General features: G+C 43.8%; 2 protein-coding genes across 4 annotated transcripts; one reads left to right on the plus strand and one right to left on the minus strand.

Moving 5' to 3' along the window:
* TRUB2 (TruB pseudouridine synthase family member 2) lies at window positions 1-14,851 on the minus strand. Its single transcript, XM_077146126.1, has 8 exons — window positions 14,278-14,851; window positions 13,783-13,914; window positions 12,269-12,343; window positions 11,076-11,137; window positions 9,604-9,685; window positions 7,699-7,771; window positions 6,275-6,411; window positions 1-5,438 (listed from the first exon to the last, which is right to left on the minus strand). Exons 1-8 carry the CDS (start codon window positions 14,384-14,386, stop codon window positions 5,113-5,115), a joined length of 996 nt encoding a protein of 331 aa, XP_077002241.1. The 5' UTR covers window positions 14,387-14,851; the 3' UTR covers window positions 1-5,112.
* COQ4 (coenzyme Q4) lies at window positions 14,480-27,777 on the plus strand. Of its 3 annotated transcripts, none has more exons than XM_077146146.1 (8): window positions 14,480-14,605; window positions 14,789-14,921; window positions 15,008-15,139; window positions 16,071-16,167; window positions 16,629-16,731; window positions 25,943-26,072; window positions 26,661-26,754; window positions 27,208-27,777. In XM_077146146.1, the coding sequence occupies exons 2-8, from the start codon at window positions 14,858-14,860 to the stop codon at window positions 27,377-27,379; spliced, it is 792 nt and encodes a 263-aa protein (XP_077002261.1). In that variant the 5' UTR covers window positions 14,480-14,605; window positions 14,789-14,857; the 3' UTR covers window positions 27,380-27,777. The 3 variants fall into 3 exon arrangements, with proteins under 3 accessions (XP_077002261.1, XP_077002251.1, XP_077002256.1); XM_077146141.1 differs by having other exon boundaries at window positions 14,501-14,605; window positions 14,730-14,921; XM_077146136.1 differs by having other exon boundaries at window positions 14,497-14,921.
* Window positions 27,778-27,929: the final 152 nt, after the last annotated feature.

Below are 27,929 nucleotides of genomic sequence, written 5' to 3' on the forward strand. Positions count from 1 at the left end.
CCTTTTATTAGTAGATAGTGTCCTTCTTTGTCTCTTTTAACTGTTTTACATTTGAAGTCTAATTTGTTGGATATTAGTATAGCTACTCCTGATCTTTTCTGGTTGTTATTTGCATGAAATATCTTTTCCCAACCTTTCACTTTCAACCTATGTTTATCTTTGGGTCTAAGATGTGTTTCCTGTAGACAGCATATAGAAGGATCCTGTTTTTTAATCCATTGTGCCAGTCTATATCTTTTGATTGGGGAATTCAGTCCATTAGCATTTAGTGTTATTACTGTTTGGATAATATTTTCCTCTACCATTTTGCCCTTTGTATTATATATATCATATCTGATTTTCCTTCTTTCTACACTCTTCTCCATACCTCTCTCTTCTGTCTTTTTGTATCTGACTCTAGTGCTCCCTTCAGTATTTCTTGCAGAGCTGGTCTCTTGGTCACACATTCTCTCAGTGACTTTTTGTCTGAGAATGTTTTAATTTCTCCCTCATTTTTGAAGGACAATTTTGCTGGATATAGAATTCTTGGTTGGCAGTTTTTCTCTTTTAGTATCTTAAATATATCATCCACTGTCTTCTTGCCTCTGTGGTTTCTGCTGAGAAATCTACACAGTCTTATTGGGCTTCCTTTGTACGTGATGGATTGCTTTTCTCTTGCTGCTTTCAAGATCCTCTCTTTCTCTTTGACATTCTGATTAGTAATTGTCTTGGGGTACGTCTATTTGGATCTATTCTGTTTGGGGTACGCTGCACTACATGGATATGTAATTTTAAGTTTTTCATAAGAGTTGGAACATTTTCAGTAATAATTTCCTCCATTAGTTTTTCTCCTCCTTTTCCCTTCTTTTCTCCTTCTGGGACACCCACAACAAATATATTCACGCACTTCATGTTGTCATTCAATTCCCTGAGACCCTGCTCATATTTTTCCATTCTTTTCCCTATATTTTCTTGTGCTTGTTGGGTTTCAGATGTTCCATCCTCCAGTTCACTAATCCTATCTTCTGCCTCTTGAAATCTGACATTGTAGGTTTCCATTGTTTTTTTCATCTGTTCTACTGTGCCTTTCATTCCCATAAGTTCTGTGATTTGTTTTTCAGACTTTTGATTTCTTCTTTTGGTTCATTCCTTGCCTTCTTTATATCCTCCCTCAATTCATTGATTTGATTTTTGATGAGGTTTTCCATGTCTGTTCAAACATTCTGAATTAATTGTTTCAAGTTCTGTATCTTATTTGAATTGTTGTCTTGTTCCTTTGACTGGGCCATACCTTCAATTTTCCTAGTGTGATGTGTTATTTTTTGCTGGCGTCTAGGCATTTAATTACCTTAATTAGTTTATTATGGAGATTGTTTTCACTTCTTTTACCTAGGATTTTCTTGTTGGATGACTTTTGTTGTCTATCTGTTCTTTGATATTCAGTTGAGCTTATTTTGGACCACTAGCTTAGGTTTTGTTTACCAGAGAGAATTTTTCAGTTCTTGTTTTCTTGTTTCTTGCCCTGCCTGTATGGTGCCTTTTTCTCCCTACCCTTAGGAGGGTTTACTTTGTCATTATAGACCCCAACCAGATTTTCCCACACCAAACTGGCCTCCTGTCAGGAAGAAAGAGTCACCTGCATCAGTTTTCTCTGAGGGTGAGACTCAGCAGGTTGAAAGACTTTCCTGTGAAGTCTCTGGGCTCTGTTTTTCTTATCCTGCCCAGTATGTGGTGCTTATCTGCCTGCAGGTCCCACCAGCATAAGCTGATGCGGTGCCTTTAACTTTCGCAGACTCTCCCTGCTGGGGGCGATGGAGACAGAGGAGAAGTTGTAGCCTGGCTTTAATTGCTTCAAATTTCCAAACCCTGGGGTCTGAGTTCCTTGAAGGAATGATTCCACCTGAGCTGGGCCCAACCCCTCCCCCAGGGAAGGCACAGGCTCCAGACAGGCTCTCCAACAAGCTTGTTTCTATGCCTGGGGCAGTTGCAGCCTGAAAAGCCCTGCCGCTGTATCCAAAGGCAGTCCACCCTTTGTAGAAACACAGCCAAAAAAAAGAAAGAGAAAAATCCTTAGAGCAGGGTCCCCATTCCTCAGGTTTGCCAATCAAGAGCATAAGTTGGTATGTTGCTTTGTGTACCTTCAGATCCTATGTGCCCCCTCCTTTCCTTCAGGGCCCAGACCCTTTTAAGTATTATGTGCTATCCAATCCAAAACAACTCTGTTTTTTTTTTTTTCTTTTTTTCTTTTTCCATCAGCTCTGCCCCCTCAAGAATCAGCAACTTCAGCTTTGATCAGGGTCAGCTGAGCTGGGGGCCTATTTTTAGTAGTCAGAATTTGTTAATTCCACAATAGGCCTTTGGTTGGGCTCAGCCCCTGCTGCTGGTAAAGTCTCTTTACTTTCCCCTCTGGGAAGTAGCCTGTGGGGGAGGGTTGCTCGTCTCCATGGCTTGGGGAACTCATAGTTCTGGGGGGACTCCCAGCTGGTTCAGCTGGTCCAGACTGAGGTATGCTGTGTGTCTGGTCACTGATGTGGCCCCAGCAGTTGTTCTGTTCTGTTCCTGGCTATTTACTAGCTGCTCTGGAGGATGAACTAAATTCCACACCTCACTAAGCTGCCATCTTGGCACTGGTTGAGAGTGGCAGCTCAAAAATGATTTTTTAAAATAGACAACTTTTTAGAGCCGTTTTAGATATACAGAAAAATTGAGAAGATAGTACAGAGTTCCCATATACCCTGCACCCAGTTTCCCCTGCTATTGTGTTTAGTATGATACATTTCTTATAATTAATGAGCCAATAAAGACACTATCGTTACCCAGCAAAGGCTGTGGATTTTTCTGCCAGACGCACTCAATAACCAATTCCTGAGACACTGGGATTTCAAAGAGAGAAAGTTTTAGTACATGTGTAGAAGGAGAACAGACAATCTAATGGCCCAAAATCTGTCTCCCTGAGTTTAGGGGGTTCAAGGTTTTTAAGGATTTTAGCAAGGGGAGATGAAATCATTTCAGATAGTAAGTTCAAAGCAAAAAAAAAAAGGGAGACAAGCCTTACCATTATCATTTCAATAGAACATGGGAGGGGAGGTAGAGCTTTCAGTTCAGTACTAAAGGTGTAAATCAAAAGGAAGTAGTTAATAGCCAACTTCATTAGCATTAAGACCTTTGCTTTACAGGAGAATGACGAGCTCTTACAATCATGGAGGCACAGGGTAAGGGCTTTTTACACTCATTTCAGATATCAAGGCAACTGGACTACAATTCAGAGATCTCAGGTATATCCCTTTTTACTCCAACATTCCAGAAAGCAAAAAGGATTTTTTTTTTTTTTTTTGCCTGGGCAGGCACCAGGAATTGAACCCAGATCTCTGGCATGGCAGGCGAGAACTCTGCCACTGAGCCATGGTGGCCCACCTAAAAAGGATTTTTTATATAATGATTCACTAATCAAAATCATCCCTCAAATCCCGATTTCTCGGTTACACTATTACTAACCAAAAATCCATAGTTTATTCAGATTCCTTAGCTTTTACCTAATATCCTTTCTCTGTTCCAGGCTCCCATATTGTATTTAGCTATCAGGTCTCTTAGGCTCCTCTTGGGTGTGGCAGTTTCTCAGACTTTCCTCATTTTTGGTGACCCTGACAGATGAGAACTGGTTAGGTATTTTGTAGAATGCCCCTCCACTGAACTTGTCTGATGTTTTCCTCATGAATTATGGGTTGCTGATAGGAAGACCACAGAGATAAATTGCCACGTTCATCACATGATACCAGAGGTACACATTTTCAACATTATTTATGACTGTCGTCGGCCTCCATCACCTGGCTGACACAGCATTTGTTAGCTTCCCAGGTGGTATTTATGCCAGAGAAACCGGAGGTGATGGAGAAAAGGATTTTGGGCTTGGTGACAACCCTGGGTTTTAAGTCATGGCTTTGAAGAAAGTAGCCACAGCAAGGTGACAGTCCACACGCAGAGAACATATCTTTACAAGCCAGGCGCCGTAAGCACCTGACACAATGACCTTGTTTGTTCCCACAAAAGCCCCAACAGGTGGGTGGAATCAATATTCCTATATTATGTATGAGGAAGCTGAGATTTTGAGGCCTCACAGCTAGGAGGTGGCTGAGCCAGCCCTGGACGACACAGCTCTGGGCTGCGGGATGCCCTGAAGGCAGGCAACACCATGGGAAGGTGGGCCCAAACTGGAATTTTAGCCAGGGGCCACCTACTTCCTCAAATCTAAATTTGAGGGTGGGGAATACCAAAACAGAAGTTAAGAGACAACCAGCAACCCTCCCCATCCCCCATCGCCCCCAGAAAAAAGACACACATGGGGCCAATGTATCCAATGCTTACAGGAATAAATCTGGCAGAAAAAAGGCTACAAGTTTTTTCTTTGTAATTTTCTTCAAGGTATTAGAATAGCACCTTTGACCCTGTAGGTGCTGTATTTATTTAACCAGTCCCTTATAAATGAATGGTAATAAAATTTCCTAGTTTGTACTGTTACAAGGCAGCTATGAACATCTACTTTTTTATCTATAATTTTCTGCAACCAAAAGTGAAACCGCTGGGACATAGGGCAGAAGCATTTTGTATTTTGGTACACATTACCAGAGTTTTACATTACTAACAGTACAGGAGACCATTCTACACTGGAAACCAACACTGAACATTATCTTTTTATTAATTTTTCCACTCTGAAAGGCAAAGAAAAGTCATCTTATTTTTTATCTGCTTGTCTTTCATTATCAGAGAGGTTATGCATCAACTCTAGTTTAATGGGCATTTGGATTTCTTTGGCTACACACACAGTTCATAGCATTCACCAGTTTTCTTGTCATCTTTTTCTCACTGCTTTGTAAGAGCTCTTTATAAATCATGGATATTACTTCTTAAATATATTGCAAATAGTTTTTCTGTGTCACTTATTTACAGTGTTTTCGTCCACACAGAGGTTTTTCCTTTTCAGTTGGGTCAAGTCTGTCAATCTTTCCTCAGGCAGTTTCAGAGTTTTATGGCATATGTAGAAAAGTTGCCCCTACTGTCATTTACTTTGTATACTCATAAGTTTTAGTTCATGAATAGCTCTTATTCGTGAGCAGGCCTCACCAGCTGCCCAGCCTTTCAATGCCCTGTGCTGCTCTCCAGCCCCGAGGCAGAGCTTGGTCCTGCAGAGTCCCAGGGTTTGCCTAGACCTGGGAGCTTCTGGGCACCCAACAACGGCCTTAAGTTCTTTTCCAGCTCTGCAGCCACCCTGGGGGCTGAAGCTTGGATGGCTTCCTGGATGCTGTGTAGGTTCCACTGGGTCCTCAGAAGGGCATCATCCAGCATGAAGAAGCCATCACGTGTGCGCCGCACTTGGGTACAGACAGCAGTGGTCTTCAGCTCTAGGCCGATTTCATGTACTAGCTTCCTCAGCTGTTTCTGTGTCTCATGTATGCACTGAACCTCTGCCAGGGACACATAATGACAGACATGGTGATCATAATTACAGTCTCTGCTATTAACTTATCTGGATCTGTACTCTTTGGATCCCTCCTGGCTGTATAACAACCTTAGGCAAGACACCTTAGTTCTTTATGGCTTTGTTATTCTGCTAAAGTAAATTCAAGACCAGCCTTGTCCATATCACCTGATGGCTTCTTAGATAGGCTGAATCTCAGGACCTACCCAGACATGTTGAGTCAGAATCAGCCTTTTGAGAAGAACGCTTATTGCCCCAGGTGATTCGTGGGCAGATTAAAGTTTGAGAAGAGCGGCTCTAAAACTTGGTTTGTTCATCTGTAAAATGGGGTGGCTGTGAGGAGTTAAGAAGATAATTCACTTCAGGTGCTTAGCAATGAGAGGGGCTTGGTCAGTACTCAAGAAAGAAGCGCCTGTTAATATGATCAACAGAAAAGGGGGAAGGGGTGTGGCAGTGGTTAGAAGGAACAAAAGATAATAGGGGATGGAATTGGGTGGGATTAGGGAGGTGGGAGTGGTGCCAACAATTTGAAACAAGGCAGCTCTGGAACTGAGGGGCTAAATATAACCCTTGCCTATTAAGGTCTAGCTTCAAAGGATGACTTGGCAGGAAATAGGAGAGCATTTGTTCTGTGTGCTCTGTGATCAGTCCAGTCAAGGCCAGGGCTAGGAAGGAAGTCAGTCTGTAATGTTTTCACCAGCAGAGAGCAGAGCTGGCATGTGCCAGCCTCAGCCAAACCACAGAACAGCCTCTGCAAGGGCATTCCACCATAACTTTCAAACCCAGGATCTCATCTCGCTTTGACTTCTGAGAGCAACCTACCTAAGAAGAATTCCGGAGGTGCAAAATGGAGGCATCGGATGCCAGTTATCAGCATTGGGGACTTGCTCATGGGCCGGACCAAGCCTCTCACAGCCATCTCATAAGCCTCCTGGGTCTTCAGGTCAAGGCTGGAGTACCTGGAAATCAGGAAGAGGCTTTAGTCAGGTAGCCATTGTGGGGATGAGAGTTGGGCTGACTACCTGCTTCTGCCCCACTCATGAAAGATGCCTTTTTTGAAGCTCCTTACTCACTTTCCATGCATATTTCCTGTCCTTCCCTGATCCTCCATCCATGTGCAGCAGCACTTCTCAGTTCCTGCCAACTCCATTAAATGCCCTCCCCCTGCACGCTCTCTCTGGTTTTAACACAGAACCAGGTACCAACCACTCCCAAACCTCTACCTGTAACTCTGTGCTTCAGCTTCTCAGCCGACCCATTTTCAACCCAACCCAAAGTGAATTCAACATCTTCCCCCTACACAGGTTCCTCCTTCCCAATACCTCTAGAGACCCAGCTAGAACTCAGGGCACTCTCCCAGCCTCTTCCTCTCCCTGCCCACTACACTGTCCTGTCCATTCCCCTTCCTAATCCTGCCCCAATTCCTTATTCTTCTTCACTGCTGATTTCCCTGCTGCAGTTTAAGCCCTTCTTGGAGGTCCCTGGGCATTGTTCACACTCCCCCCAATTTCACCCCTCCGGTCCATTCTCCACGTGGTCCCCAGGAAGGTCACTCCTTTCCTAAAGTGAAACATCTGCCTGTTTCATGCCTCTGAATCTTGGCACATGATGCTCCTATTGCCTAGAATAACCTTTCCGCCCAACCACAACCACTGGGCAATTCCATGCTTATCCTTTAAACAGTGCTCCCTAAGGCATTCCCTCTGATCACAGCAACCTCCCCTGCCTCAGGTGGTGGTTCTAGCTGCTATCATCCTATACTGCAAAGTAATTATGTCCAGGGACCTGCCTGACCCCCTTGAGTCCTAAGCCTATGTCTATAAGGTGAAGGTTGTTTCTGTGCCCAGTTTACAGACAAGGAAAGTAAGGCTCACAGCAGGTTAGACCATGCATCTAAGGCCAGGCCACTGGTGGCTGGCAGAACCAAGACCTCCAGGCAGATTGGTTCTGGAGCTCAAGCTCTTAGTCACGAGGCCACACAAACCCCCAGCCTCAACCCCTCTCTGTGTGGAAGTGAATCACACACTGCCTGGAAGAATAGCAGGGATCTCTTGTTCCCCACAGTGTTCACAGTGGACAGCACAAGACCCAGAACACAGAAACATATCTAGGTGCTCTGGAAGGAATGGGTGGGTTGGTATCTGGTTTCAGGTTCTGAAAAGATCCTTGGCATTTGCCCCAGGATAGATGGAGTCTGTGGGAGCCCTGTGGGCATTCCTCTGTGCACCCCTCAGGGTCCCACTTACATCACCAAGGCTTTCTGATGGGAACCTTGGATCACTGCTAGGATTCGGTCCAGCTTCTCCCTGGTCACATGGTCTGGAAAAGACAAGGAATTGATTGTCAGCACACAGATGCCTGCTGACCTGCCCAGTTCTTGGAGACAAGAAGGGGTGGTGGAATACACTCTGGTCCCGTGGCTCAATTTGAGGGGGTTTAAAGTCCTCTGAGAATCTTATGAAGACTCTGGACTCTCTTTTTGAGGAAATTTTCAAGGGGCTCACAGATCCCTGGAATCCATCCATAGACCCCAGGTTAACAACACTTTCCTCTGGAATTGAAGGTCCAAAGAAGTGATATGACTGGCCCAAGATTCCATGCAACGTACCCTGGGAGAGAGAAGCCAACTGTCCAAATGCAGGAGGCAGCAAGGGGCAGAGCCACCTGCTGGTCCCACTGAGTGAATGTGAGCAAGAGTGGCAAAACCTAGGGACTCCAACAAACTCTGCCAGGAGGCTGATCCCAGGGCCACATGTGGCTGGTGCCAATATCTGGCTGTGGGGCACATAATCTGGAAGTAGGCTTAGGGACCAAAGGCTCACCAGCTTCAAAGGGCCCAGGTCTCCTCATCCCTCCTATCTAATTTAACTCATGTCGCTGCCTCCTCTCCTTTCATTTACAACTCAGCTCAAACCCTGCCTTCTCCAGAAAGTTCCTCCTGGAGCATGTCACTTCCTTTTCCTGGCTCCTGCCACTCTGCACCTAGGTCTCTTTCCTAGCACTTAACTTTCTTTGTATAAATTTTAAATTATACAATTGACACATGAATCTTCTTTAAAAACTTTAGAGCTCACCAACAACCACTCCCCACTTGCAAGTTCTGGCTCCCTCCCTCCCGGAGGTTTCAACATAGTGGTTGTCTCTAGATGCTTTGTGGGTTGACCCACACCTACATGCAAAAAATAGATAGTGTTTCTTTGTCACACATTTTCTACGTTTTTTTTTTATGAAACATATCCAAATACAAACTCAAACATTCTTACCATATGCTCATTCCATTCTTGTTTTATAATCAATAACTCACAATATCATCACATAATTGTATATTCATCATCATGATCATTTCTTAGAACATTTGCATCAATTCAGAAAAAGAAAAACAGAAAAAAATTCATACATACCATATGTATGCATGGAGGCAGTTCCCTCCAGCCTCTCCATTACACTGTAACTGAAAAGGTGATATCTATATAATGCGTAAGGATAATCTCTCAATCTATTTTTATAGAAGATATGTAATTGATTGCCTCCTCTCTCAACTAAGCTGAGTTCACTGAGATTGGGGACCTTGTCTGGTTCACCATATGTCCCCACCAGAGCCCAGTACATAGTTGGTACTCAAATTATGTTTGGCAAATAAGCAAATACAGTAGATCCCAAGTCTTTGACCATGAAAACAGTGAGAAGTGAAGAATGAACCATTCATTCATTTAATAAGCATTTATTAAGCACCTCCCATGTCCTGGGCCCAGTGTTACACGTGCGACCACAGTAGTGAACTATATGGGTTCTGCACTCAGGGGCGACAGCCTGGTGGGGAAAGAGATATTACGTAAATAGATACTAATCATTAGTTAATTACTATTGTGAGGGTCCATCCAGGTGTGACTTAGTCTGGAGCTGAAGAAGGCTTCTCTGGGGGGGTGACATTTGGGCAAAGTGAAGAGGTGACCACAGGGCATTTCTGGTATCCAAAGCCCCATGAAAGCCAGCTGGAGCTTGGTGTGTCTGACAGTAATAGAGGTAGCCAGCATGAGCCGTGGGGCAATGAGGTATTAAGGGAAAGCAAACTCAGAGGGCGGTAAGCCTCAACCAACCCTCCCACATGCACTCCATTCCACCGGAATGGATGAGTTCCCATGGGCTCTCACCATATGTTGTTTTCTCCACCAGCCTCCCATCCTCACAGAAGTCATCTGTGGCTTTGCCCAGGAGGCCACGTATTGTGTAATCCTGTAGGACAGGGATGGGAAGACATGGTCAGTTTCTCCACTCTAAGTCTCGGCACCAAGGAGGGAGGCATGCCTCGTGCCATGGAGGTGCCAGTCTGAGGCTGGGGGCTGGGAGGACTTACCCCATCTGCTCCAACTCTGTGCTATGGGATGCTGAGGGTGGTAAGGGGAGGAGGGATAAGAAAAGCAGCTCTTACTTTAGCCCCATCTAGCTGCCTCTGTATGGCTTTGGGCAGTTCCTTTGCTCTCTGCACCCAGGTTCTTCTCTGTAACTGGAGAACGGTGATACAGCGTATCCCACAGGGCATTTGCGTGATTTAGTAAGACACATTCCCTGGCTTTGAATCAATGGGCCTCCTTCATGATCACTGGCTGGGTTTCCATAGATAGATTTTCACATGAAAGTGAGCATCAGTAACCTGCATAAGGCGCTGACAACCATCCTGCCACGGCCCCATGCCTCCAAGTCTCTCCACTCCAGCCAAACTTGACAACTTATTATCATGCTCTGGCCCCTCCTAGTAAGCCCTGTTGGTGTCTTAGCGCCTGTCTAAATATGACTATACTTTTCAGGCCCACATGAGGCCACTCCTCCTCCTTGAACTCAGGAATTCCTCTTCCTCTAAACCTGTGGGTCTGCCTTTGCCACAAATAAAAATAATGAATCTGATGACAACAATGACAGCTTTTGAGCATTTACTATGTGCCAGGAGCTATGTTAAGTACTTTACATATGCTCACTAATTTAGTCTTGAAGGTAACCCCTTTAAGGGATGAGAAACTGAGACACAGAGAAATAATCCATCCAAGAACACACAGTTGCCAGAGGGATAGAAGGTAGTTTCAACCCAAGCTGTTTCCCCAGAATCCGTGCTCTTGACCAAAAACCCAGTCCCTCTAATGTGGCACCTCTGCCCTTGCTTTGTGGTACCAAATTCCATGGTCCTGCTCTAGATGGTAAGCGCCCTAAGGGCTGGATGGTGATATCCATGATCTCAGGCTCAGGAAGAGAATGAGGTGGTGTCATGAACAGGCTCTGGTGTCAGAGAGATTCAAGTTCAAATCCTCAAGGCTACAGGACCCTGGGCAAGTGACATCCCCTCTTTGAGCCTTATTCCTCCCATCTGTAAAATGGGGACCCACCCTATGTGGAAAGTAGTGAAGATTCCACAAGGGAATCCATGTACAGTGCTTAGCACAAAATAGGTAGCATGCATAAATACCAGAAGTTATCACGGTATTATTACAGTCTCCCCTAGCCCAGGGCCATAAAAACAATGCTTGCTGATAGCCTGGGTATTCCCCGGTGGAATCCTCTCTGCTGCAGAATCATGCTGGTGATGCCAGGGAAAGGACTGAGGGATAAGCGGGCTAACCCTAGAGCCCCATACCTTGGTGAGATGAGCATCATACATGTCCGTGAGAAGCCTGCAGCCATGTCCCACGCCGAGCACTGAAAAGCACCCAACCTGATCTCACATCTGGCTCCCCATTCCCTTTATCCCCACTCCCCATCAGAAAACTCCCACCTCTGATGTTGATGAAGCCAGCAACATGACAAAGAGGGCTTCTTCTACAGGGAGCAAGACAGTTCTTCTGGGCACATATCAAAATGCAGACTTCTGGCCCCACCCATATCTACAAATCTGATTCCTGGTTGGGAAGAGCCTAGGACACTAAGCAAGCTTCTCGAGGGGATTCTTATGAACCCAGAAGTTGTCATACAGGTCTGTACACCAATCTGGGGTGATTATGAGTATGTCTTTTAACCTCCTTGGGCCCTAGGCTCCTTGTCAGTAAAATGGGGGTAAAAATACTATCTGAATCCCTGTGGGTGTAGTGAAGGTTAAAAGAGGCAATGCATGAGGAGTCAGCACAAAGGAAGGGTCTAATAAATGGTGGTCATTGGGGCCACTCGTTGCCTTTCCCCAGGTCTGTTTCTCCCTCTGGCTGAAAGACAGAATGACCTTCCATTTTACTCTTGGAAAGGGAATAGGGATCTGGCGAGTGAGATCACATATGCCTGCCTATGCCCCAGGAAGTGACACAAGAGGACTGAGACTTGCAGCTGGAAGATGTGGCCACTGACTTATCCTGGGGACAGAGATGGCTCAATTACTCAGAGCTTTGTATGTCCAGCATCAGCAGCATCTAGACCTTGGTCAGTGGGGCCAGACCCATACATGTAGCTATCTCATGTATGCCAGGATAGTTTCCTTCTATGGACCAGGGCATTCACAAGCCATGTGGCCCAGGGTAAGTCACCTAAGCTCCTGGATTAAGTCCATAAAGTATTTAGTAACTACCTAATAAGGTCTTATGGTGATTAAATATGCACAGAGAACTTGGTACCACATGTAAGTGGAGGAATCACTTGAGAAAGGTAGCCAGTTGTGATCAGGACCTTGTGAAACCCTTCCCTTCCACCATTCATCTCCACAACTATCAGAGACTTGGGGCAGGAATCAGCGGAGAAAGGCAGTGGTTGGAAATGGTATCAGATAAAAAGTGGGCTGGGATTCTGGTAGCTCTGTGATTCTCCCCCAAGTACATATCACTGTACCCCCAGGCTCACATCACCTACCAAGCACTCCAGAAGCCTGGATATCCAGAAGGTGTCCCACACCAACTTTCAAGCTGGTGAACGCTGGCCCACGTACTGAAAACAAACAAACAAGGTCCATTTCCAAATTCAGCCTCCAGGAAACTTTGGGCTGTTTAATAACCTCAATTCTAAAATGTGACCTCATGGAGTCTAAAGTCAAGATCAGGCTATATTCCCACGTGTTGCCATGATGAAATCTTGGGCCGAGAACTATCTCCTCAAGCCAGGGGGCCCAGAGAGAGGGCAACCCACTATATCTGTCACTCTGCCTATCACCATCTGTCCAATGAAAGGATTCAAACTCAGTCAGCATACACTGAGGATCAAGGTTGTGGGGTTCCCTGCCCAGCTCGTGCTGAAGGAGAATCCTGTTCACCATCTGGGAATAAAATGGGAGCTGTAAGCTCCTTAGGACAGGACCTACGTCTGTCTGCTCACAATTCTAACCCAGAATTCACTAGCTGCTGAGGATATTAACTACTGAAAGAATGAATGCAGCAATGAGCTGGAAGCGTTAAGACTTTTCTACATCAAAAGGAATCTAGGGGAAGGGTAGGTGGTACACAGTCTACTGAATCTAGGCTATGTTACTTAATGTCAACACTGAGCCTCATCTATATGAGTTTTTTTCATTTATAAATGAGAATAGGCCCTATTTCACAGAATTGTGAAGATTCATGTGATCGTATCTGGGAAAAGCTTATCACAATGCTTAGTACACAGTAGATACTCAATAAGTATACCACTGTTAATTATACTCAATAATTAACTGTAGAATTACTGAAGATTGCCAGTTAAGGGCTTGTAGGTTTTTGGCCGAGTTCCTTGTCCTTTATAGCTTCCCTAACAGAAATCTTAACCACTTCTAGTGACGGGGGGCTAATTACCAGAACGAATTCCATTGTTGGGCAACTTTGTTGACTAAAAGTCACTCTTTACCAGGAGCCCAAAACTCCTTCCTAGGACTTCTACCTGCAGATCTCTATTCCCACCTGGAGTTCTAGAACAGTGAAAAAGACAGTAAACCACAGTTCACAGGCCAAATCGACAAGAATGTTTTTTTATTAATTCCTCACCAGCTAAGAATGGTTTTTGCATCTTTCGATGGTTAAAAAAAAAGAAGAAGAAGAAGAAGAAGAAATCAAGAGGAAAAGCTTTCAAGACAACTGAAAATTAAACGAAGTTCAAATGTCAGTGTCCATCTACAAAGTTTTACTAGAACACAGACAGGATCATTCCTTTGTATATGTTTACTGTCACTCTTTCACTATAGGGGTGGAGTTGAGTACTTGTAACAGACCACATGGCTCTCAAAGCCTAAATTATTTACTATCTGGCCCTTTCCAGAAAAAATGATAATCTCCGGTCTGATATTTTATGCTAACGGTGGTCCTTCAAAGGTCTTGGAAAAAAGGAGTCAGCACTGAGACACTGACTCTGCTCAGGGATGTGGTGGGAAGTGATACTTGGAACCCTGCCCCAATCTGCTTTACCAAGGGGATGGTTGGTCAGGCTGGGCACACTGGTGGCACTGAGGGTCAGTTCCTTCTCCTTGCTGCCTTCCACGGTGCCCAGAAGGAAGCGAACACGCTGTTCAGGAGCAGGAGGCTTCCCAGCGTTTAGACCTAAGCACACACAGGTAAAGAACATCTTGTCAATTCTGTCCGACAATCTGGGGGAAGGGGAGTTGGGCAGGGAAGTAATGGTGATGTATAAGACACAAGCCCACGGTGTAGAGAAGAGAATAAAGGTAGTCAAGAGAGACAAAGATGGGTTCAAATCCTAACTCTTCTATTTTTAAACTGTGTTTGACAATACAGCCTTTCTGAGCCTCAGCTTCCCCAAATCGGGAAACGCAAGTGGTATAAAACATGACTAGGAAGGTGCTCTGCCCAGTGGGCGGTCACATAACTTTGTTTTGGGGCATCAGAAGAGATGGACCCTGGGAGAAACGGAGCGGGATCGCGGGTCTGGTTCAAGGCGCTCACCCTTCAGAAGCTGCATCTCCACGGTGTCCCGCAGATGCCTCCATTTTAGACCCGGGGGCTTGTAGACCGCGAAGAGTCCATGCAGCCGCACCAGTCCTGCAGAACCCATGGCTGCAAAGGGCAGCCCGGCTCATGGAAAAGCGGACATTGGACGGAAGTATCGCACGGCCCCACCCCCAAATGTGGCTCTTAGCGGGAGCCGCCATATTCCGCTACCGGAAGTGGTTCTTTTCTTATTGTCCTCGGGAGAAACGTGCTGCAGACAAGGAAGTAGGGTCCGGACCGACCCCCAAGCTAGTGGAGTTTACGTTTCCCTAGGAAACTCTTGGTGTGTGTGAGATGAAATAGGAAGTCTTGTATCGGTGGAAGTAGGCGGGTTAATAGACAGGTTGTTTGGATTTCCTTCTCCTACCTAGCGATAGGGCTCTTTCTTGTCTGTTTCTCCTCTAAAGACCATAGACAGCGCGGTCGGGATCGAGTCCTCTTGACTAAATCGTCTCTTCGTCGCCAGAGAAATTTGGAGCGTTAGGCCTGCCCTGCCATTCCGCGTGGAGTCCCGACCCGGCACGCTGCCGTTGCGATGTTGCTCCGCGGGGCCCTGCGCCGCGTCCCACTGCTTCCCGGCCACCCCGCGTCTGCTGCAGGCAAGTGGCGCAGGGTCGGTGGTGGGACCAGGAGGAGCTCTGGGGCGCCCTGCTCCTCTGACCTCGGCCTTCTTCTTGTCCTCCAGCTATTCCCCTTCGGGCTGCGAGCCATGGCGCCGACCTGCTCTACCCGGGCCATATCCCCACGTCTCCACTGCAGAAGGCGCTGTTGGCTGCTGGCTCTGCAGGAATGGCACTCTACAACCCGTACCGCCATGGTAAGGCCACTGGTACCCGGCGCTGCTGAGGGGGCACGAGGGGGCGAGTGCGCCCCTGCCTTGGAAGCCTGAGCGGACCACGACCTCTGTCAAAGCCCCAGTTTACTGTGATAAAACTGGGGGATAAACTAGGCAGGGTACCCAGGCCTGGTTGTACCTTATAGTTACCCGGAACTTTTATTAAAACGCAGACACTGGGTTTTAATAACACTTAACGCTGAATCCGAATCTGCTGAGTGGGGATGGGGGGGGGGGTGTCCTTTTTATTTCTCCAGGAATTCTTAAATATGGGAAGTACCATTATTACCACTAATGAAAACAATAATACAGGCTTTGGGACAGTGGTTCAGTGGCATAAATCTCTCCTGCCATGCCAGAGACCTGGCTTCCTTTCCCGGTGCCTGCACACAAAAACAAAACAAAACAAAAAAAAAACCTACAATAATGCTAACTGCTTGTTGAGCACTTGTTTTGGCTGCTCACTATACAAGTGTTTTATAAGTATGATTTGGTATGTCACATTAACTCTATAAGAAAGATGTTATCCACACTTCACAAATTAGGACACCGAAGCTTAGAAATGTGAAATGATTTGTGCAAGTTCACCTAGATAGTGACATAATCTAGACTCAAACCCAGCACTCTGTTACAAAAGCCTATAACTACAATGGAGATAGTGACATGATACTCTGTCATGATAATGGACATAAAAGTGATTTATAAAACTATTGCGTTAACTAGGTCCACCTCGCCCCAGCTAGTTAAAACTTTAATAATCTTGCTATGTGCTGGGCAATTTCCTAAATGTTTAACATGAATCTTCATAACTAAGAGGTATATGTTTTCCCTATTTTACCATACTAAGACTCGGTTTGAGTGAGGTTACATCCAATATCACATTCTCCATTTGTGCCCATTTCTGTCCTTTCAGACATGGTCGCAGTTCTAGGAGAGACGACAGGACGCCGAGCCCTGAAGACCCTCAGGGACAAGATGAAGAGGGATCCAGAGGGTGCCCAGATCCTGCAGTAGGTCCCAGCTCTGCCTCAAGGGATTGGGTGCATTCCTGGGGATCCTGATCTCTCTCCAGAGTCACATTGTATCAGTCCTGTTCCTCTAGGGGGCTCTGCTTGATACCTTAAGCCTCACATGGTTGCATAGAGTGGGCACTGTCCAAATCCAGGATCACCATTCATATATAAACCACAATGACCCCTGAGTTGTACAATGTGGTGGCCTTGGCTCAGTGCCTCTAAGGTCCCATAAAATGTACTAGCTGTAGCTAGCCTTTTGTGACTACCCTGATTGCATGTCAGGCCTGCCTCCCTCCGTAGGCTCTCCACCACCTTCCTGACCAGTACTAGATACTCCATAAGGATTTGTGGCCCCATTACTCCTCTCCACCCCTCACAACCTTGCTGTAACTGGACCTTTCACCTGCATTTGCTAATACCCTCCCAATATCTGAGTCCTGCCTTCTGCCTTGCAGGGAGCGTCCCCGGATCTCATTGTCCACACTTGACTTAGGCAAGCTCCAAAGCCTGCCTGAGGGCTCTCTTGGCCATGAGTATCTCTGTTTCCTGAACATGAATGTGAGTGTCTAATTTCTGTCCATCTGGCAGTCAAGAGGAAGGGCAGAGGGATGGCACAGGAATGACATCCTGAAGAAGGAAGAACTCTGAATTGCCACCATGGGTAGAAGTGTTTTATAGTCTCTTATGCCAAGGCTGTGTCATTTTCCATGGAAAAGGCAAATGGGCTGGCAGCATCTCTCCAGGTATACAAAAAAACAAACAAATAACAAACAAAAAAAAAACTAAACTAAAAATACACAATAATACACCAATGCTTATTAACCCCTTTACTATGTGCCAGGCTTGTATGTGATCTCATTCAATCTTCCCAATAATCTGGTCAAGTCCATTATTTTATTATTTTCTTAAAAAGAAAATAGATGAGGAAACCAAGGCGCAAAGTAATTAAGCAGGTGTTGTGGGAAGATGACTGAATAGGAAGCTCTGCAAATCAGTCCCTCCACCAAACAACCATTGAACTGACAGGAACTGTCTGACAACTATTTTGAAAGTCTAGAGTCTAGTAGAGTGCTATGCAGCATCCAGGGAAGACCCAGAAGAAAACACTGATAAACTGTTTTAAATATTAGTGAATTTTAACCTTCCTGCAGCAGCTAACATCTCCCATCCAACGTCTAAGGTTCTAAGGGCTTAGTCCTCCAAAATCTCAGGAAGTGTGGTCTGATCTCTGAACACTGTTTTCAGTCAACTATTTCAGATTGCTAGGAAGAAGGGAGTGGCTCTGAGGGCAGGCATTCTGCCAGCCCTCTTTAGGTAAAAGTGGCAGAGGAGTCTTAAAGAAGTGGTACCTATTTTTTTCCCCGCTTATCTCTTTCCATTCCCTGTTTGGGAATAAAAATAATTGGAAAAGTCATGGCTCCAACCCTTACCAACATCTGCAACAAACTTAGTGATTCAAGAGCAGTGGGAGAACTAGATCTCTAGAGTTATAACAACATAATACTCAGAATGTCCAGTTCTCAACAAAAAAATTACAAGGCAACAAAAAAAACAAAAAACCGAAAGCCAGGAAAAAATAACCTATTCACAGGAAAATGAGAATTTGCTAGAAACCGTCCTTGAGGGAACTCATACATTGAAACTTGGTCAAAGATTTTAAATTGGCTCTCTTAGGGTATGTTCAGTGAGCTAAAGGAATCCATATACAAAGAAGTGAATGAAATTAGAAAAACTTCTGAACAAAATGAAAAGAAAATACAAGAAAGCAACAGATTTTTGGAGCTACAAAATACAGTCATTGAAAAACTAATTAGGCGATTCAACAGCAGATTTGAACAAGCAGAAGAAAGGATTAGCTAAGTTAAAGAAGTTTGTGAATTGAAATTATCCAGGGTGAGGAGCAGAAAGAAAAAAAATAGTGGGAAAAAAGTGAACACAGCCTGAGGGGCCTGTGGGAAACCATCAAATGTACCCACATATACATCATTGGAGTGCCAGAGGACAAGGAGGGGAGTGGGCGCAGGAAAAATATTTGAAGAAATGATTGCCAAAAACTTCTAAATATGATTAAAGACATGACTTTATACATCCAAGAATCTCAATGAATTCTAAGCAGAGTAGACTCAAACAATCTACAAGTCACATTATGGTAAATAGTCAAGCTGCAGAAACAAAAAGAATTTTGAAAGCAAGAGAGAAGTGATTCGTCACAAACTGGGAACTATCAATAAGATTCATAGCAGATTTTTCATTAGAAATCATGGAGGCCAGAAGATAGCGGGATGGCATATTTAAAGTCCTTAAAGAAAAAAAATCTGTAAACTAAGAATTCCATATCCAGTAAAATCTTTCAAAAGGAAAAATTAGACATATACTGATAAAAAAAATTTGGAAGAGTTCATTATCAGGAGATCTGCCCTAAAGAAATGATAAAGAGAATCCTTCAGGCTGAAATAAAAGGACAGTAGAGAGCAACTCAAAGGCATAAGAAGAATAAAGAATATTGGTAAAGGTGACTATATAGGTAGGTATAAAATCCTATATTTTGTTCTTTGGGTTTGTAATTACTTCCTCCCTTCTCCATGACTCAACAAGCAAATATGTAAAATAACATCTAAAATCTATGTTGAGCGTATAATGTTTAAAGATGTAATCTGAGACAGTAACGGTATATAGGGGAAGAATGGCGATATATGGGAGTAGTGACTTTGTGTACTACTGAAACTAGGTTGTGCTAATCAAACTAGGTTGTTATTACTTTAAGATGTTCACCATCTTAAATCACTAAATCACTTGGTAAAGTGGTTACCAAGGTAATCACTAAGAAAGCAATTTAAAATTGCAGAGAAAAGGAAGGAAGAAGGGGATCAAAATGGTACACTACCAAACAGCAACTAAATACAAAAGAAGGCGGTAATGCTGGGGGCAGACCTAATATGGAGTGGGCCTCTTGATTAGATTGTTTCCATGGTGATATGACCCCACCGATTTACGGTGGGCCTTAGTTAGTTTGCTGGAGTCCTTGAAAGAGTTCACAGAGAGAGAAAAAGCTCAGAACTGACATAGAGAGCAGAGGTCTAGACACAGGCATCTGGAGATACTTGGAGAGCCGACATGGAAAGCCACTGGAATCAGAAACTGAAAGCAACAGCACCCAGGAGCAAAGGAGGAAGAGATGCCAGCCACATGCCTTCCCAGCTGACAGAGAAACCCCAGACGTGATCGGCCTTTCTTGAGTGAAGGTATCCTCTTGTTGAGGCCTTGGTTTGGACGTTGTTTTATGGCCTTAGAACTGTAATCTTGCACCTTAATAAATCCCCTTTGTAAAAGCCAAAAAAAAAAAAAAAAAAGCAGTAATGGAATAATTAAAGAACAGAAAACATGAGACTACAGAGAACAACTGGCTAAATGGCAGAAATAAATCCTTCCTTCTCAGTTATTATCTTAAATGTCAATGGATTAAACTCCTCTATAAAAGGCAGAGATTGGTAGATTGGTTGAAAAAAGCATGGTCCATCCATATGCTCTCTAAAAGAGACTCATATGAGATACAAAGACACAAAGGTTGAAAGTAAAAGGGTGGGAAAAGATATTCCTTGGAAACAGGAATCAAAAGAGAGCTGGAGTGGCTATTTTACTGTCAGACAAAATAGACATTAAGTTTAAAAAGAGAAGAAGATATATGTATTGATGAAATGTTCAGTGAAGAAGATAAAATGATTATAAATATATCACCTCACAACAGAGCCACCAAATATATGAAGCAAAAATTGACAGAATTGAAGAAAGAAATAGAAATTGAAGAAAGGATTATAAAAGAGTACTCTGACAATCATATGCCAACAAATTAGAAAAACTGGGTGAAATGAGGCGGGCCATGGTAGCTCAGCAGACAAGAATGCTCACCTGCCTTGCCGGAGGACCCGGGTTCGATGATTCCCGGTGCCTGCCCATGTAAAAAAAAAAAAAAAAAAAACTGGGTGAAATGAATAAATTCCTTGTAACATACAAATTACCTAATCTGATGCAAAAAGAAATAGAAAATCTCAACATATGTACAAGTAAAGAGATTTAATCACTAACTTAAAACCCTTCAAAAAAGTTCAGGACCAGATGGTTTCACAGGTGAATTCGACAAAACATTTAAAGAAGATTTACACCAATCCTTTTCACAGTCTTCCAAAATATGAAAGAGGACAGATTAATTCCTACTCTTTCTATGAGGCCAGCATTACCCTGATAGCAAATTCCTATCAGCATTTTCCTGGTAGGAAAAGCAGAAGAAAAGAAAATTACACACCAGTATTCCTTATGGATATTGGTGCAAAATCCTCAACAAAATACTGACAAACTAAATCCAATAGTATATTAAAGGATTATACACCATAAGCATGTGGGATTTATTTCAAGAATGCAAGGATGTTTCAATATAGGAAAGCCAATCAATGTAATACACCAAATTAATAGAATGAAGGGAAAAAAATACATGATCTTCTCAATTGATGAAGAAAAGTCATTTGGTGGAAGTCAACATCCTTTCATGATAAAAATGCTCAGAAAACTAGGGATGGAAGGGAACTTTCTTAACACGATAAAGGGCATTTATGAAAAACCTGCAGCAAATATACTCAATGGTGAAATAGTCAAAGCTTCCCCCTTAAGATCAGGAACAAGACAACTATGCTCATGATTACTATTGTTGCTCAATATTATGTTAAATCTTCATTTTTAAAATGTATTGACTTAGTGTGTTGAGATACCACTTCACACTCACTAGGATAGCTATTTTTTAAAAAACAAAATACAAGTGTTGATGAGGATGCAGAGAAATAGAAACCCTCGTACATTGTTGGTGGGAGTGTAAAATGGTGCAACCACTGTGGAAAACAAAATGGCAGTCCCTCAGAAAGTTAAGTACGGGGTTACCAAATGACTCTGCAATTCTACTCCTAGGATATCCCTAAAAGAAATGAATGGAGAGACTCAAGTAGATGTTTGTGGTTTTGGCAGCATTATTCACAATAGCCAAGAGGTGGAAGCAAGCCAAGTGTCCATCATTTGAATGCATAAACAAAATGTAGTATATACATATAATGGAATATTATTCAGCCATAAAAAGAAGTGAAGTGCTAAGAGATGCTACAACATGGATGAACTTTGACAATGTCATGTTGTGTGAAATAAGCCAGACACAAAAGGACAAATAGTGGTTAACTGGGCTGGGGGAGGGGGCAGTGGGGAATTATTGCTAAATGAGTATGAGTTTTGAGTTGGAATGATGAAAACAGTCTGGAAATAGATAGTGGTGAAAGTTACACAGTATTGCTGATGTACTTAATGTCAAGGTATGGATCACTTAAAAATAAATTATTTTTTAAGTAGTTAAGCAACTTGCTAAGATCATACAGCCAGTAGTCATAGAGGCAATTTTCAAACTCAAATCATTCTCTTAACCACTGCAATGTATCCCCCTGTTCCAGGGATAGTGCTCTCTCTAGCATACAAATTGTAGTCTCCAGCCCCAGGCTGACAGTACTTGGGATGGAGGGTGTTTCCAACTACCGAGGATTTTGTTCATTTATTCAGCATCTATCTTGTGCCATCCACTATTCCAGGTGCTAGGGGTATACTGGTGAAGTAGATGTAAACGGTTGCCATATTAGATTTTATACTATAGTCAGGAAGCAAACAATGAGTTAGTAAAAAAAAATTATATAAAATCTCAGGCAAAATATTTATTGAGTACTTTATAGTGTAGCAGGCACTGTTGTCAGCAATTGAGAAACACTGAACAAAACCAGCAAAAAGCCTGCCCTTATGAAGTTTACGTTCTCACTGATAGGTGCTATGAAGAAAAGACTTGATATAGAGGATGACTTTGGTGTAGGGAAGGTGTGGCCACTGCTAATAGGGTGGCTGGGGGAGGTCCCTCTGAGAAGGGAAACCAGGAGATGAGAAAGAGCCAGCCTTGTGGAGAGCTAGAGAAGAATATTCTGATCAGGGGGAACAGGAAGTATAAAGGCTTGGTGTTTAAGAAAAGGAAAATCAGCTCGGAAAGAAGTGAATGAGGTAGAGGCAGAGTGAGCTGGGAGGTCAACAGGGACAAGGCCCTGCCGGGCTCAGCGGGTCACAGGGAGGAGTCTGTATTTTGTAATAGGAGTAATGAGAAGCCACTGGAATGTTTGCTTTTAAATAAATACACACACACATATATATAATTTCAGACTTACAGGACAGTTATAAGAATAATGAGAGCTCCAGCATAACTTCCCACCCAGATACTTAGATCCACCAACCTTTAACATTTTTCCACATTTGTCATATTATTCCGTACATCCATGTATCTGTCTATTTATCTACTTTTCTAAACATTTGAGATTAGGTTGTTTATACATCATGCTGTTTGAACACTTAATGCTTCCATGTATATTTCCTAAGAACAAGGGTATTCACTATGTTACAAAGTGCATTGTAACAAGTAGTTATAGAACAGATTTCAGAGTTTGTTATGGGTTGCAGTTTCACAAATTTAGGGTTTTCCTTCAAGCTGTTTTAAGACACTGGAGGCTAAAAGAAATAGCGATATGATTCAGCGATCATACTAATTTGTTAAATTCTATCTTCTCTGTTATAACTTCTCCTTCTCCCTATCTTTAGGGGTATTTGGACTATGCCCATTCTAACTTTTTCATGTTGGAAAAGTTGATAATATGGAATAGGGGAATGGAACTAGTTGATGTTCTGGAGAGGCTGGCCTCTCTGGGTTTTAGGACTTTTCTGGCCTAGGAACCCATCTGGAGGTTGTAGGTTTCTCGAAAGTAATCATAGTGCATTCAACTTTTCTAGAATCTCAGACAGAGCTCTAGGGGTTCTTTAAGGTTGATAGGAATGGCTTTGGTTGAGGTTTGGCAAACTATGGTAAATAGCAACATCTAGCTGAAGCTTCTGTAAGAGTAGGCTCCAAAATAGCCTCTTGACTCTATTTGAACTCTGTCAGCCACTGATACCTTATTTTGTTACAATACATTCCCCCCTTTTGGTCAGGAAGGCATTGTTGATTCCGTGGTACCAGGGCAAGGCTCATCCCTGGGATTCATATCCCATTTTGCCAGGGGACTTACCCCTGAATATCATGTTCCATGTAGGGGGGGATCCAATTTTTTTTACTAAATCCTAATAATGTCCTTTGGGCATTTTCTTCTCTGTTACTAGATCTACCCAGGATCATGCATTGTATTTAATTGTCATTGTTTTTTTTTTTAGTCACCTTTTTTTTTTTTTTTTTTTTTGGAGAGTTTTGACCAGGATGATCTAATTTATCACAGGGTATTAGGACACAGCTGGGCCACCTTCCCTACCACATCCCTCCCCACCCACAACACATACATACCCCATCAAGGCACTTCTGCCAAGTGGTCATCCAGCCAGGCTCCAGGAGCCAACCACATGATGGAGGTGACCAAAGTTTGTTCTGGAACAGTGTTTAATTTTTTTAAACTTTTTTTTTAATTGTTGTAAAATATATATATAACATAAAAATCATTCTAACCATTTTTAAAAATTTTTATTAATAAAACCAATCAACATACAATGTTAACATTCTTTTTTTCATCACATAGTTCTATATACATCATCGTAATCATTTCTTAGAACATTTGCATCAATTCAGAAAAAGAAGTAAAAAGAAAACAAAAAATATTAAGTTCATATATACCATATCCCTTACCTCTCCCTTTCATTGATCATTAGCATTTCAATCTACTAAATTTATTTTAACGTTTGTTCCCCCAATTATTTATTTACTTTTAAAATATATGTTTTACTCATCTGTCCATAAGGTAGATAAAAGGAGCATCAGACACAAGGTTTTCACAATCACACAGTCACATTGCGAAAGCTATACCATACAATCATCTTTAAGAAGCATGGCCACTGGAACATAGCTCTACATTTTCAGGCAGTTCCCTCCAGCCTCTCTGTTACGCCCTAACTAAAAAGGTGATATCTGTTTAATGTGTAAGAATAACCTCCAGGATAACCTCTCAACTCTGTTTGGAATCTCTCAGCCACTGATACTTTATTGTGTCTCATTTCTCTCTTTCCCCCTTCAGTCGAGAAGGTTTTCTCAACTCCTTGTTTCTGAGTCCCAGATCATTATAGGATTTCTGTCCCATGTTGCCAAGAAGGTCCACACCCCTGGGAATCATGTCCCAAGTAGAGAGGGGGAGGGCAGTGAGTTTGCTTGTTGTGTTGGCTGAGAGAGAGAGGCCACATCTGAGCAACAAAAGAGGTTCTCTTGAGGGCGACTCTTAGACCTAATTTTAAGTAGGCTTAGCCTATCCTTTTTGGGGTTAAGTTTCATAATGAACAAACCCCAAGATTGGGGGCTCAGCCTACTACTTGATTGTCCCATTCCAACCATTTTTAAGTAACCAATCCTGTGACATTAAGTATGTTGACAGAATTGTATAACTTTCACCATTATCTATTTCCATAACATTTTCATTGTCTGAAACAGAAACTCATACCCATTAAGCAATAATTCCCCATTTCCCCCTCCCCCTACTCCTGGTAATCATTCTCTGCTTTCTGTCTCTAAGAATCTGCCTGTTCTAAGAATTGCGTGTAAGAGAAATTATACAATATTTGTCCTTTTGTGTCTGGATTAATTCACTCATGTGACATCTTCAGCATTCATCCATGTTGTAGCATGTCCCAACACTTCATTTCTTATCATGACTGAATAATATTCAGTTGTATGGATATGCCACACTTTGTTTATCCATTCATCTGTTGATATACTCTTGAGTTGCTTTCACCTTTTGGCTACTGTAAATAATGCTGTGATGAACATCAGTGGGCAAACATCTGTTTAAGTCTCTGCTTTCATTTCTTTTGTATAGACACTTAGAAATGGAATTGCCAGGTCGTATGATAATTCTGTGTTTAACTTTGTGAGAAAAACCTTGAACAGAATTTCTCAACCTCAGAGGTATTGACATGTTGAGCTGGATAATTCTTTGTTGTGGAGGCTCTCCTCTTTATTGTTGGTTGTTTAGCAGCATCCCTGGCCTCTACCCACTGATGCCAGTAGCAACCTCCAGTTATAACAAACAAAAATGCTTCAAGATATTGTAAATGTTCCCTGGGAACAAAATCACCCCAGCTGAAAACCACTGCTCTAGAAGGTTAATGTCCCTGCGTGTGCTCTTCACACTCCCTGACATTGTTGCTTTGGCTGGACATTCTCCTGATCCATTCTATATGCTGTCCCTCAGATTTCACCAGGATGCAAGTTATTTCATCAATAGGAAACCTGCCAGGGTGACCTCCCTCAGGTGTCATCCAGGGAGGGAAAACCTTCTTATGAAGTTCCCCAGAGACTTTAGTCCTTTTGCTGTGGAGGGGACACTTATGCTCGGTAATGAAGTAGGAATTGTCAAGTGAAGACGAGGGTGGCAAAAAGAACATCCCAAAGGGAGCAGCTTGTGCTAAGGATCAGGGACTTTGGGACTTTTTTCCATAGATTCCAAAAGGCTACAAATATTGTATGTGAGTTGGGGGAGACCAAAGAGGGGAAGGGGGTGCCAGTCTCACCACATTCTCTCCCTGAGGACTCCTCTGTTAGCAGGTATGGACAGAAATAAAGTCCCAAATGTTCTCTGAGTGGATATGAGTTGGTGGGAATGGATGAAAGTCAAAGGGTGGCTGACAAATTGGGTCCTGAGAACTGTTGGGAAGGGGTATAAGGGAGGCTCATGGTTGTCAGAGGGTCTCCCCAGATACCCGCGCACCCACTCGCTTTGTGGATGATGAAGAGCTAGCGTATGTGATCCAGCGGTACCGAGAGGTGCACGACATGCTCCACACCCTCCTGGGGATGCCCACCAACATCCTAGGTGAGTGCCTGCAAGCCAGCTGCCATGAGAGTAGGGCAGGGTGCCCCAGCCAGGCTGTCTCTGGGTCTGTCTTCAGGGCCAGGATAAGGTTCACCTGTCTCTGCCACCCACCAATTAGCTTGGTGCCTCACTTTCTGCTTAACCTGAACATCTTGGTAGCATCTCTATCATGCATCCTCTTTCTCCAACCTCACTCCCTCATAATGGCTTCTCCACTGATGTAGCAGCCTCCAGTCACCAGGGTTTTTGCCTCATCTGGTTTTTGGCTGCCTCCTTGCTCTAAAACCCTCAGCAATTCCCTAAGGCTTATAGAAACCACTCTGGAATCCTCAGCCTAGCATTTGGGATCCTCTGCACTCAGATCCCCAAGCTTCCTTTCCAACCCTTCTTTCTGCTCTGTCTTGACCCCTCTCTTCCACTGCAAGCTGTGTGTCCCAGGGCCTAACACAGACACTGGACATGACTGATCCCTGGTTGAGATTAGAAGATGCGTTGTTCCTAGATGCTATGGTCTGCCCTGAGCACTGTTGGTCTTTCCTCCCAGCCCCTCTTCATTCTTTGCCCCCTCCCTCCCACCTCATCCCTCAGGAGAGATCGTAGTCAAGTGGTTTGAGGCTGTCCAGACTGGCCTGCCCATGTGCATCCTGGGTGCGCTCTTCGGACCTGTCCGACTCAATGCCCAGTAAGTTCTCAAGTTGTGGGGAGTTGGGGGAGGAGTCAGAGGGCTCCAGGAAATGGAAAGAACATGATGGCCTTAAGCAGCCCCTGATGATTCTCTCAGAAGCAAGGGGTGGAATGAGTGGGCAGAGAGTTGTATTGTGGCAGGGGGTGGAGTTTTCAGGGCAGTGAATAAAGGTTGAAACGTCTCAGGCATTGGAAACAATGGGAAAGCAACTTAGCATTAGTTTCTGGAGTTAGGTAACCCTCAGTTTAAATCTGGGCTTTCGCATGTTCAAAATATGTAGCTTTGGGCACAGTATTTTACCTCTCTGGCTTTCTTTTGCCCATCTGAAAAATGGGAATAATAACTACCTCCTTCATAGGTCTATGTGAGGATTAGCTGAGGAAAATGCATATCAAGTGCTTCACATATAAAATGTATTAAACAGAATCTTTTTCCTCTGCTGCCCTACAGGAGTTTGCAAGTGCTAGTCTCGGAGCTGATTCCATGGGCAGTTCAAAACGGTTACAGAGCTCCATGTGTCCTCAATTTGTACTACGAGCGGCGCTGGGAGCAGTCTCTGAAGGCTCTGCGGGAGGAACTGGGCATCATGCCGCCCCCGAGGGAACTCCAGGGCCTGGCCTAAGCCCTGAGCCACTGAATCAGGAGGGTCTTGTCTACCTCTTTTGCCACTACTTTGTTCCTTTTCTTTGAACACTGACCCTTGGACATCATTTATCATAGTTTGTCATAATGACTCCTGAGTGGTCTTGAAGGCCAACTCAGGAGGGAACAGTCATCTCTGGAGCTCCAGGGGAGCCAGGAACTTCCCAGAGAGAACCACATAGGAACAGGGATTGGTCCTGTAGGCTTGCATTGGAATGTATCAGATCCACAACCCAGGGATCTGTTCCAGACCCCTCCCTGATGGCCAAGGTTTTTCTAGGGGCCAAGCTGAGGACTACACACAATTCCAAAGCCCTGAGAAGAGGGAGGTAGAGGGGGACGCGAGTCTAGGCTCTCTGAATAAAAGCTCCCATCAGGTCTCAAGTTTCTGCTTTTCCTCCCTTTCCCCCAGAGTTTGCTGTTTCCCAGTCCTGCCCATGACCCCCACAGCCTTGCGCCTCCTAGCACTGAAGGCAGAAATTACCCCCCACCACCACCACCAATCTTAGCTTCAGCTCCTTGCCCCATCA

The sequence above is a fragment of the Tamandua tetradactyla genome, chromosome 2 (genome assembly GCF_023851605.1).
Source record: "Tamandua tetradactyla isolate mTamTet1 chromosome 2, mTamTet1.pri, whole genome shotgun sequence".
Taxonomy (NCBI): domain Eukaryota; kingdom Metazoa; phylum Chordata; class Mammalia; order Pilosa; family Myrmecophagidae; genus Tamandua; species Tamandua tetradactyla.